This window comes from Mauremys mutica, chromosome 2, assembly GCF_020497125.1.
Source record: "Mauremys mutica isolate MM-2020 ecotype Southern chromosome 2, ASM2049712v1, whole genome shotgun sequence".
NCBI lineage: Eukaryota > Metazoa > Chordata > Testudines > Geoemydidae > Mauremys > Mauremys mutica.
This window is the reverse complement of record NC_059073.1, coordinates 147,935,109-147,947,250: the sequence shown is the minus strand read 5'-3', so window position 1 is coordinate 147,947,250 and position 12,142 is coordinate 147,935,109. Positions and strand designations below refer to the sequence as shown.

Below are 12,142 nucleotides of genomic sequence, written 5' to 3'. Positions count from 1 at the left end.
ACCCAGGGTGCCATGGTCAGAGGGGCACCATGCTCAAGAGGCAAAGAGCAGGGCGGGCCTGGGATGAGAGGTCACAGAAGGGAGCTTGGGGCAATGGAGGGAGGAAGAGGCAGAGGAGCTGGTGCCCAGGGAAGCAGCGTGGTCCAGGGTCGATGCAGGGATGGGTGGGAGGCATTGGGGGATGGGGTCATGGTGGGGAGGCAACAGGGAGGCAGCGGGGTCCAGGGGTGCCAAAATACAAGTTGACCCAGGTGCCATTTTCCCTAGTGTCGGCCCTGAGTGTACCAGTGGCCTGGGGTCATTGGTATCCTCTGCTAGCTATAGTATGTGGTGACACTTTGGGAAGTGAACTCTATGCAGAACCTAATGGAGCTGCAGGAAATGGCTGCCGCTGACTGGCCCCTCTGCAGAGAGGCAAGGGAATGAGTGGGCCTGGGAGGCTGAGGTCCAAAGTTGCTCCTGAAAGAGAGCCCTCTAAGCAGGGTTGAGACGGGGGGTGGGTCTGTGTGGAAGGCTGACCCACACTGCGCCTGTTCTGTGTATAAATAAAGGATCTGGGTGTCCAGTGCCGTACGTGCAGCAGTATTTGCCAGCCATAAAACCTGGAGACCCCCACACCTGCTCCAGTCAGGATCACAGGCAGGGGGAGAAGTGAGCCTCTGTACTAGATGATAGCTGGCATGCTTGTGGCACAAGTCCTGTTTGGAACTGGGTCTTAGGACTCGTACACATAGAGAGTGCAATGTGTCCATTATAGCCATGAACATCCTGGCTGGCAACAGGCGGGTGTTGAGTCCAGAGGCAGTGTTGCCTAGGGGATAGATTGCTCGGCTGGGACTCAGGAAACCTGTTCTGGGCTCTGCCACTAGACTGCTGGGTGACCTTGGGGAATTCACTTGAGCTCTGTGCCTCAGTTTCCCCATCTGTGAAATGGGAGTAATGAAGCGCTTTGAGATCTACCAATGAAAAGTGATGCTCAGCCTCCCCTGGAGGGAGGATGACTTGCCCATTTCATTAAGGCACCCGGCTTGATAACCCAACCCTTGGCTTTTAGACGCTTTCCCAACGCTGCCCTGCCTTGCGTCTCCTGTTGCTGAGAAGGCTGTGGCTGAACAGCACCAGCAATATCTGGAGCCCTTATGCCTCTCAGGCTGCAGGCAGGTGAGCATGGTATGGAAATGGGCTGACGGTGCTGGCTGTTTTATTTCTGTCTGCCAATGGAAGGGGATGAGTAGCTTGTGCCAATTTTCTTAGCCCTGCCAGATGCCTTGGCTACATGAGTAGATGGAGATCCTCTGGGCAGCTCTGTGCTTTGACTGTTTAGGAAGCCCCAGAGGGTCATGTGGGGAGTTAGTCTCATACCACGAGATGCCCCCATGTTCACTTATGTAAGCGGGGGAATGGTCCCGCTATTGTGGGGAACTTTCCTGGCTTCTGCACTACCCCGGGGAAGTGGGCTAGCGAAAGGATCTGAGTCCTCGCTCCCACTTCCTTTACCCAGAGGCCACTCTGCCCTTGAGGACTCCCCTTCCACTCTCCTGTCTGGCAGAGTCCTTGTAACCCCAACAAGGCTGTGCCCAGGATTCCTGGGGGGCTCGACCCCCAACACTACTGTGGTCACCTAGGACAGGGGCTAGGGTGTCCCCACTCTGGGGTGCTCTCTCTGCACTGGGCACCTCCCTGACCCACTGATCACTTCATACAATTTAAAGCAAATACAAGTTGTTTAATTAACAATTAATTTAAAAAAAGAATACTGAAAAATGGGAAAGATTAAAGGAAAACACATCACCCGGCTCTGTGGCAGGGAACATCACAAACAGTGTCTTTGGACATCAGGGCACTTCACAGTCTGTTCCTTGTAGGTCCCAGGTCTCCTTCTCAGGCCCTGGCAGTGCTGCAGGGATGCTGCGGGTTGGACATTTGCAATGGTGGTGGTCACATACCTCTGGGCTTTGGGTGGTGGGACCCTTCTTCCAGCGTCAGCGCCCCCGTCAGGTTAAGATCCCCCTCCCAGCCTGGCCTGCAAGGACCCTTGGCTAGGGGTCCCCATTTGGCTGGCCCCACTTGCCCACCACACCTGGCTCTATGGCTGCAGCTCTGCTCCCAGCACAGGGTCTGCTCTCCCTGGGCTGCATCTCTGGCTCTGTGGCTGTGTCTCTGGCCCCTCTGGATCTGGCACAGCTCTGCTCCCCAGCTCAGCTTGGGCCCCTGCTTTCTCCTTAGCTTGGCCCCAGTCTGTCTGACCCAGGCAATTCCAGCTCACATGGAGGACGGGACCACCCCCGGTCTCCTCACTCCCTGATTAGCCTGCCCGCCCTGTCAATCAGGCTCAGAGGCTGAGGCTGACCTGGAGCATTGGCCTCTCCCCAGTCTTTTAGTGCTGGGAGCTAGCCAACCAAAATATGAATGTTAGTAAGGGGGCAACAGTCCCCTTACACTTAGTTCACTTAGGCAGGGTGAATTCTGGTCAGCGCTCTCGCTGGACATGTCTGTGGGGCCGGGAGGGGGGTAGCAAGGAGGCGTGGGTCCCAGGGCCACGGCTACACTGCAAAATAAAAGACCCACTGGCTCTACAGACTCAGGCTTGCATGACAGGGCTAAAAATACCAGTGTAACCATTTCTGCTCAGGCTGGAGCTCAGGCCTTGAGACTGGGCTTCCCTCCGCACCCACCGGCTCCAGGCCCCAGGTTTCAGAGCCCAAACTCCAGCCCGAGTGGGAAAGTTTACCCTGCTATGTTTAGCCCCGTCGCGTGAGTCTGCAGGCCCGGCCTCTGGGACTTGCTGCTGTAGGGCCGTACCTCAGGACACTGGTGACACCCAGGTTTCCATTCCCACTTCTGGGTCTTCTGGCCTGCCCTATATTTTGTCCCTGCTTCTTTCCTGGGATACCTCTACTGTGAGGTGAATATTTTGCACTCCCAAGGTTACCCCAGGGGAAACCGCCCCGCCTAAGTTACAGTACAAATTGCTGGGGGATGGCTGAAGAGACATCTGCCTGGGTCCTGCACAGAGGGCTCTCCGGGATTTGTGGGAGACCCGAGGAATGGATCAGAGAGCTGGGAACTGTGTGCGAACTACAGTCCAGCAGCTAGAAACGTGTCTCTGGGGTCATTTCGCCTCTCTGGGGTTCAGCAATGTATGGCACAGCCTCTTCTCGCCCTCCGGCTACGCTCATTTCTTGCTTTTCTTATCCTAAAGATGCTGAGAGACAGGTGTTAGAAATATCCCCTTGGGGTCACTACTCCACAGAAGGGGCCAAAGAGAGACAGAGGAGTAGCCTGTAGAGAAATAGGAATGTTTGAGACAGGGACTGTATTTTCGTGTGTGTGTGTGTCTAAAGAGAGGACAATCTAAATATTATACAAGAGACAACAGGTGGAGACAGACAGACTGACAGGGGAGTCCAAGGAAACAATGAGACAAAGTTGGGCAGGATGACGGGCGTTGGTCTCAGCACCTAGCACAATAGGGCCCAGGTCCCTGACTGGCGCTTCCTGGTGCTGCTGCAATCCCAACAAATAATAATAATCCCAGGTCCTGATCTGCCCCGGCAGCCATGGGATGGAGCACGCTCAGTGCCGATAGAATCTTTGAAAAATTTAGCCACCAAACTCTAACAAGTCTCTACTGAGCATGTGTGAACTGAGATTTTTATTCAGAGGCTCATCATCTGGCCAGAATTGGGTGGCCTTTCCATCCTTCTGTCCCAGTTTGTCTCCAGCTTTTGCTGATTGTCATGAACAATTTGGGTGTGATCTGGGTGTGACGGGTTGGGTCACAGAAACCCCCTTGGGACTGCTAGCTGATGTACTGAGACTACCTCTGAGCCCATCTTCCCTGCCAGCTTGGGACTTCAGTAACCTGCCTGGTTGTGCTAGACATGCTAGCCTGCTACAAACACAGCCCCTGGTCTGAACCATGTGCCCCAAAAGCTGCAGGTTTAACTAAAAACAGCTTAAGAAGTGCTCCTGTCTCTAGCACCCAGATACCCAGTTCCCAATGGGATCCAACCCCAAATAAACCCATTTTAGTCTATATAAATTCTATATAAAGCTTATACAGGGTAAACTCATAAATTGTTCACCCTCTATAACACTGATAGAGAGATATGCACAGTTGTTTGCTCCCCCAGGTATTAATACTTGCTCTGGGTTAATTAATGAGTAAAAAGTGATTTTATTAAATGTAAAAAGTAGAATTTAAGTGGTTCCAAGTAACAACAGACAGAACAAAGTAAATTACCAAGCAAAATAAAACAAAAACACGAAGTCTAAGCCTAATACAGTAGGAAACTAAATGCAGGTAAATCTCACCCTCAGAGATGTTCCAATAAACTTCTTTGACAGACTAGATTCCTTCCTAGTCTGGGTACAGCAATCACTCACACCCCCTGTAGTTACTGTCCTTTGTTCCAGTTTCTTTCAGGCATCTCTTTGGGGTGGAGAGGCTCTCTCTTGAGCCATCTGAAGATAAAATGGAGGGGTTTCCCAGGGCCTTATGTAGTCTTTCTCTTGTGGGTGGGAATCCCTTATGTTCTCCTGTGCAGAATCAAAGCTACAGGATGGAGTTTTAGAGTCACATGGACAAGTCACATGTCCATGCATGACTTAGTTCTTTACAAGCAGATGCCATTGTTTACATGTTAGTTTGAACATTCCCAGGAAAGCTCAGATGTGAATTGGCATCTCTCCATTGTTAGTTAAATGTCCATTGTTAGTTAAATACTCCCAATTACGTGAATAACCCCTTCACACTATGTTGATCAAATCTGCCTTATATGTTTCCTACAACAAACACTTTAAATACAAGCATAGAGCCAATGCTCATAACTTCAGATATAAAAATGATACATGTATACAAATGAGATGAATATATTCAGTAGATCATAACCTTTGCAAAGATATGTTACATGGCATATCTAGCATAATACATTTTCCAGTTATGTCATATTTACTCTCATAAGCATATATCTATAAAGCCTTACGTGGTGCAATGTCACACTGGGCTCTTGCTCTCTTGGATGACTCAGAGAAGAGGCCTCTGCACAACAGCACTCTCGGGTGGGCGCTGTGAGTGGAGGGAGAAGCTTTGAATGGCTGCCTCTGTCCAGTCCCAAGCTGCAAGGTGGGCTGGAGCTCTTCTCAGCACAGAGGGCTCCTTAGATCTCCATGTAGCAAACAGCAACACCCCACCCCTCAATAGAGGGGAGAGCTCAAAGGACCCATGGATCAACTGAATGGCTCAAGATGATGAAAAATGGGAACAGAAGTGAGGTCCCAGGCTCAGAAGGAGGAATCCAGTAGGGGACAACGGGCAGAGAATATAAGAACATAAGAATGGACATACTGGGTCAGACCAAATGTCCATCTAGCCCAGTATCCTGTCTACTGACAGTGGTTGGTGCCAGATGCTTCAGAGAAAATGAACAGAACAGGGCAACTATCAAGTGATCCATCCCCTGTTGTCCAGTCCCAGCATTTGGCAGTCAGAGGCTTAGGGACCCCCAGAGCATAGAGGCCCTGACCATCTTGGCTCATATCCACTGGTGGACCTGTCATCCATGAACTTATCTAATTCTTTTTTGAACCCAGTTATACTTTTGGCCTTCACAACATTCCCTGGCAATGAGTTCCACAGGTTGACTGTGCCTTGTGTGAGGAAGTACTTTCATTTTTTTGTAAACCTGCTGCCTATCAATTTCATTGGGTGACCCCTGGTTCTGCTGTTATGTGAAGGGGTAAATAACACTTCCTTATTCACTTTCTCCACACCAGTCATAATTTCATAAACCTCTGTCCTATTCCCCTTAGTCGTCTCTTTTCCAAGCTGAAAAGCCCCAATCTTTTTAATCTCTCCTCAGATGGGAAATGTTCCGTAGCCCTAATCATTATAGTTGCCCTTCTCTCTACCTTTTCCATTTCTAAAATATCTTTTTCTGAGGTGGTGCGACCAGAACTGCACACCGTACTCAAGGTATGATGTACCATGGATTTATATAGTTACATTATTATATGTACTGTCTTATTATCTATCCCGTCTCTACAGTAAACATTAGGGGAGTCAGCAGAAGCCACCCAGAAGCATGAGCTAACCAAGTTAAAAGAAATAGGCCCCATGGTCAGCAAGAATCCCCCCATCCCCCAGCCAACTTCCTCAACTTTGAGGGGCTGCTGGGATTTGTCGTTCCCAGGGCTGCTGTAATCCTAGGGTGAATCAAGGCATGCTGGGAGAAGAGCCTATGTAAATCCTTCCTTCGCTGGGATGGAAGGAAGAGAGATTTGCAGGTAGCCAGCGGAGCTAAGGACTTTCCTGGGTGAAAGGGCAAGTTCCCTGTTGTTTGAGTATGCTACCCTTGGAGTACAGTGGGCATTGATTTAAAGAGGACAGCATAGCAGACTCCGTGTGGAATGGGCTGGGCTGACTCCAGGAGGCTGGGGAACAGGAAAGCCCAAGTTTGAGGCATGACTGAGAAGCAGAACCATGGGGACGCTGGGAACGAAAAATCCCTGGCAGGGGAAGTGGTGCTTGTGTTTCAAGAGGGTGGGTGTGGTCCCTACTGGTTTGTTTTGGCCTGGAGGTAGCAGACAGGACTTCACAAGCCGCATTGGCAATTTGCGGAGACCTGGTTGAGGCCCTGAGGAAGGAATGTGGAGTGTCTAGAGATGGCAAAGTTTTATAAGAAAACTTCTATCAGTATTTACACAACAGAATGAAACAAAATGGCGGGGCACTCCCATGGATCCGAACCACTGGGATCTAAGAGGCATTGGCGTGAGTGAAGCTTCCCCGGGGGGAGGCTAGCTTCCTGTCCTGCCTCTTCTGTCCTCAGCCCCGCCTCTTCTGCCCCAGGCCCCACCCCTACTCCGCCCCAGGCCCCCTCCTTTCCTCCACCCCCTTCCCCACGAGGCACCCACTGCCCGCAGGGATCCAGTGGGCGGGGGAGCCATGTGAGGGAGGAGGGTGGAGGAGAGGAGAACACAGTGTGTGGTGGGGACCTCCAGAGAGTGGGGGTGTAGTGGCAGAGAGGAGGGACTCAGCCAGGCAGCAGCGGGCGGTGGAGACCTCGGGGAAGGGAGCAGAGCAGGGATGGGAAGCCCAGGTGTCTGGCGGCAGGTCAGCGGCAGCTGCGCCGGGGAGGCTTAGCCTCCTCTGGCCTATTTTACCTGCCACCTATGCTAAGAAGGGAGAGAAATCTCATCTTTCTTTGTTCTTTTCCCCAGTGACCCAGTAACCCTGCCTCTGTAGGACTGGCCTCCATGGTCATGGTATGGACCTGTGTTAGTTGCAATCGCACCATGGTTATAAAGGACAAGTGAGCTGATTATCCAAGAATCACAGTCGAGCCCAGAGCACAATGCAGCGATATACAGAGTGATGGGCAATAGAAAACCGTTATGGGTATATCCTGAAGGGACATGACCTCTCCTGGCAGGGGTCCCAGCCCTTCCTTGTCCATCTTGGCAAGGACTTTGTCTGGTGCCTGCTCTTGAAGGGACTGCTCTCCTGTCTCTAGCACCGAGGGGTCCTGGGCCTTGCAGGTGGCAATGGGACAGAATAGTAAATGCCACCTTGGTTTTAAAGGGGGGGTGGGGGGGGCAGAAAAGCTCCAGCCTTTGATAGCTGAGCTCTGAAGAAGTGGTATAGTTAATAACCGATGCCCATCTATATTTCACAGCTGCAGAATGCTGCTCAAGCCATGAGGCCACCCCAGGCACCTAGCTGGCTTCCACCGAGCACCCATCAGCAGCCAGGCACGGTGAGGAGCCTGACACAGAGAGAGGATAATGCCCCAGGGTGCCCCATGTTGATAAAGACATGGAGGATTTGTTCAGCAAGTTCAGTGCACTTCTTTGAGAGGTCTGATTTCTACCTATAGCAGGGGTAGGCAACCTATGGCACAGGTGCCGAAGGCGGCACGCGAGCTGATTTTCAGTGGCACTCACACTGCCCGGGTCCTGGCCACCGGTCCGGGGGGCTCTGCATTTTAATTTAATTTTAAATGAAGCTTCTTAAACATTTTAAAAACCTTATTTACTTTACATACAACAATAGTTTAGTTATATATTATAGGCTTATGGAAAGAGACCTTCTAAAAAGTTCAAATGTATTACTGGCACGCGAAACCTTACATTAGAGTGAATAAATGAAGACTCGGCACAGCACTTCTGAAAGTGCTGACCTATAGACTTACAGCACAGGGATAATCTATGGCTCCAACGAGGTTCATTATTCTTGCTACTGAGCTAGTGACATACAGGCAAACCATAAGGCCAGGGGCTAAATTCACCCTTTACTCCTGATTCACCCTAGCACAAATGCGTTTGGTGTGATCTAAATTCGCTCACCCGGGATCCGCTCTGGGGGAGGATTCTAATTCCTGCGAAGGTCCAGGAAGGATCCTGCCTGGGGACTGGGCCATTGCAAAAGGGGAGCTGGAGTCTCCTGATTTTAAACACTCATGGCCCAGGAACCTGGCCTGAGCACAACAGCAGTCCCTGGGCTGTTACTCCCCTCCCGGCACCCCGGCAGGGGCTGCTTACAGGGTAGGAGCCCAGAGAGAAGGCGCTGAAGCATCACAGCACAATCTGAATTCACCATCCTGGAGGGGTCACTTTTAGCATCCTGGAAGTTTAACCCTTAATAATCCTGGTTGAAATCTTCTCCCCTCTGCTTTTCTTCCCACTCTTCAGTCCACACAAGGCCTCGCCCGCTGTCACATTCCGTTGTCGTACGGCTGGACATTTTCACGATCCACGACACAGAGCAGAAGGTCATCTGCTTGCACCGCAACACCCTCCCCAGAGACCTCCAACACCACCCCAGGTGAGCTGCAGGCCCTGCCTAGCTGTCAGCGGCATTGTCCTTTCTCCTAGGTGCCACTTGATCAAGGGAAGAAAGGAACGGCTCAGGGCTGGGTTGTCTTCTCCACCATGGTGGATGGAGGTGGACGCGAATCCTGGAGATTGTGAGTGGATGGGCTCGGAGAAGGGGAGACACTGTATCTGTTGCATCATATCCCCTTGATAGTCCTCCGCTGTTCTGTGGCATGCCGGCGGCTATCTGCTTCATAGACCATGTTCTCCCCCTGACCCTGCTGTATTTCAACCCTGATGATTAATTCTTCAGTCGTCCCTTTTGAGCTCTGCTGGGTAAGAGATGTCCATTCTATTCCCAGTGTCTGTAGCCCAGGGGTGAGCAAACCTTTTGGCCTGAGGGCCACATTGGGGAATAGAAATTGTACGGCAGGCCATGAATGCTCACAAAATTGGGGCTGGGGTGCAGGCTCTGGGGTGGGGCTGGGGATGAGGAGTTTGGGGTGTAGGAGGGTACTCTGGGCTGGGACTGAGGGCTTCAGAGGGCCAGAGGGGGATCAGGGCTGGGGCAGAGGTGTGGGAAGGGGTGCAGGTTCCGGCTGGGGGTGTGGGCTCTGGTGTGGGGCTGGGGATGAGAGGTTTGGGGTGCAGGAGGGTGCTCCGGGCTGGGATCGAGGGGTTTGGAGAGCAGGAGGGGGATCAGGGCTGGGGCAGGGGGTTGGCGTGTGTGGAGAGGCTCAGGGGTGCAGGCTCTGAGCGGCGCTAATCCTCAAGTGGCTCCCGGAAGCAGTGGCATGTCCCTTCTCCAGCTCCTACATGGAGGTGCGGCCAGGCAGCTCTGCACACTGCCCCATCCGCAGACACCGCCCCTGCAGCTCCCATTGGAGTGCCGTAGGGGGGCCAATGGACTGCGTAGGAGCCAGAGCAGGGCCATGCCATGGCTTCCATGAGCCGCATGGTGTGGCCCCCGACCCTGCGCCCTGGAGCGGGGCCGAGCCATGTGGTGCAGCCCCCGACCCAGCGCCCTGTCTGGAGCGCTGGAGCGAGGCAAGTCCCAGACCTCGCTCCCCAGCGGGAGCTCACGGGCCGGCTTAAAGTGGCTTGCAGGCTGAATCCAGCCCATGGGCCGTAGTTTGCCCACTTGTGCTGTAGCCTCTTAGTCTGAGGCCTTACTCAGTAATAAGGGTGGTGAAGGGCAGAGAATCATTAACACCAATTAGTAGAAAAGGTCTAGAATTCAGGCTTTCCTGATTCCCAGCCTTGTGTAGGTTCTTCTAGGCCAACGGTTACTTTGTTGGAGCAGGTGTGTGACCATCTCTTTTGTCTGTGTCCCATTTGGAGGTTTTGCCTGCTGTAGCAGGACACTAGGGGGCATGCTCGGTGCAAATGGAACATTGGGCAATTTTAGCCCCTGGCAAGTTTCAATGAGCTCAGCAATACTTTCAAATGGTGACTGATACCTTACGACTCAGCCAAATCTGAACAGATTCTCACGCGAGTATGAAAAGACACCTCCCAGAGCTAGGGGCTACCCCTCGGCCTGATTTCAGAGTCCTGCTGCAGACCACAGAGGTGCTAGAGCTATTATAACAAATAAGTCGGAAATATATTTATAGTGGGAAGTGTTAGGCAACTGATGTACAAGGGTCATGAGTAGCACTTGTAATATATAAAATATGGCAGCCCCAGGACTGGGGTCCCACAGTGCCGGGAGCTGTGCAAACAGAGAAAGGATAATCCTACCACTCCTGCTATAAATAGTGTCCTAGCAGTCATGTGGCTTCACAAATCTGGGCAGAAAGGGGCAGTTTGTCTCACAGACTCATAGACAGTAAGGCCAGACGGGACCATCACGATCATCTAGTCTGACCCCTGCACATTGTCATCCGTGTTCTCCTTGCTTCCCTGTCCTGTTTTCATTCCCCAGAGAGGGTCAGTGTGGTGCCTACTCAGTTCTTGGATCGCAGCAAATATCCTATCATCATGGGTGTCTGTGATAGGAAGTGCTGTCTATCCCGCAGCTCAGTGGCCCAGTCTGTGCTGTACCTGGAGACAGGGTTGGCTCCAGGCACCAGCACAGCAAGCAGGTGCTTGGGGCGGCCAATGGAAAGGGACAGCACGTCCGGCTCTTCGGCGGCAATTCAGCAGCGGGTCCCTCGGTCCCTCTCGGAGGGAAGGACCTGCCGCCGAATTGCTGCCGAAGAATGAAGTGGCGGCGGTAGAGCTGCCGCTGAATTGCTGCCGATCGCGGCTTTTTTGTTTTTGGAGGGATTTTTCGCCGCTTGGGGCGGCAAAAACACTGGAGCTGGCCCTGCCTGGAGATGAGTGCTCCTGAGATCAGGGTTTTAGCAACTCCCTCTTATTTCATCCCGCAGCTAGGCGGTATTTTGCAATGTTAATTCAAAACCGGTTTGTAAAGTTCCAAAGTGAAAGTAATCGGAGACTCTGCCCTGAACACACGTCTCTCTGAGTTTTAGCGGGTGGTAGGCGGGGTCCTGTGCAAGGCTTGTGATGCCTTCCATTTCAGAGAAGAGTCAGGACTTGGCTGCGATGAATCAAAGGGGATTTGTTATTGAGGCTGCTGGATCCAGACAGACCCTGGGGTTCTCTCGGGCTCTCTGCCTCCCAGCCTGTGCTGCCCCATGGTGCCACACGGGACCCCCCTAAGCTACTCTCCACAGGATCAAAGCAGAAGAAAGAATGTTCATATCTCCCCTATGACAGTGTCTCCTTCTCTGCTTCCCAGAGGACAGGCTCATCATGGACATGTATAAACACACCGAGGAATCGAAGCACTGCACGTTCAACAACACTCTCACAGGCAGCACCCACCGCTTCGAGTCGGCCACCTACCTGGGGTGGTTCCGCTGCACCTCCCAGAAGAGTGACGAGCCCCTCGGCACCACCAGCTGCACAGGAGAGTCAGAGATCATTGAGTTTTACTTTTAAAAGATTTTGGGCTAGATTGTGCCTTTAAGGCACCCATAGGGGGCGGAGCCAAGCAGTCCCATCCCAGTGGGAGCTCCAGCAGCAATCGGACTCTGAAAGTTAGGTTTATTAGTCATGTGTTGAAGACACGCATTTTTTCCATCCCTGCAAATGGGCACCAGTTTCTGTGTAAAACACACTGGCTGAGTGAGCTGTGCCCCCTTCTAATAGCTAATCTACACAAACGATAAAAGCTCGCTACTGGTGCCAGCTGTGGAGTTGCTCCTTTGGTTCGAGTAGCAGAAGCTTATGCCCTTGAGGCTGGTTCAATCCCTGGCTCATGGTGGGGTCATTATTTACATACACTGTTATATATTGATACAGACTGACACTAGAC

At 52.1% G+C, this 12,142-nt stretch overlaps 1 protein-coding gene across 1 annotated transcript; it reads left to right on the top strand.

Moving 5' to 3' along the window:
- The first annotated feature begins 6,465 nt into the window (after positions 1-6,465).
- LOC123363221 (interleukin-36 receptor antagonist protein-like) lies at positions 6,466-11,766 on the top strand. The gene is made up of 3 exons (XM_045004101.1): positions 6,466-6,544; positions 10,745-10,885; positions 11,564-11,766. Exons 1-3 carry the CDS (start codon positions 6,466-6,468, stop codon positions 11,764-11,766), a joined length of 423 nt encoding a protein of 140 aa, XP_044860036.1.
- The last annotated feature ends 376 nt before the right edge of the window (positions 11,767-12,142 follow it).

Bases quoted from the DNA above. Each gene is read 5' to 3' on its own strand.
- LOC123363221 (XM_045004101.1), top strand. From the start codon at position 6,466: ATGACTGAGAAGCAGAACCATGGGGACGCTGGGAACGAAAAATCCCTG. The intron at 6,545-10,744 runs GTGGGTGTGGTC...TTCATTCCCCAG, and splicing joins GGTGCTTGTGTTTCAAGAGG to AGAGGGTCAGTGTGGTGCCT. The intron at 10,886-11,563 runs GCACCAGCACAG...TCTGCTTCCCAG, and splicing joins GGAGACAGGGTTGGCTCCAG to AGGACAGGCTCATCATGGAC.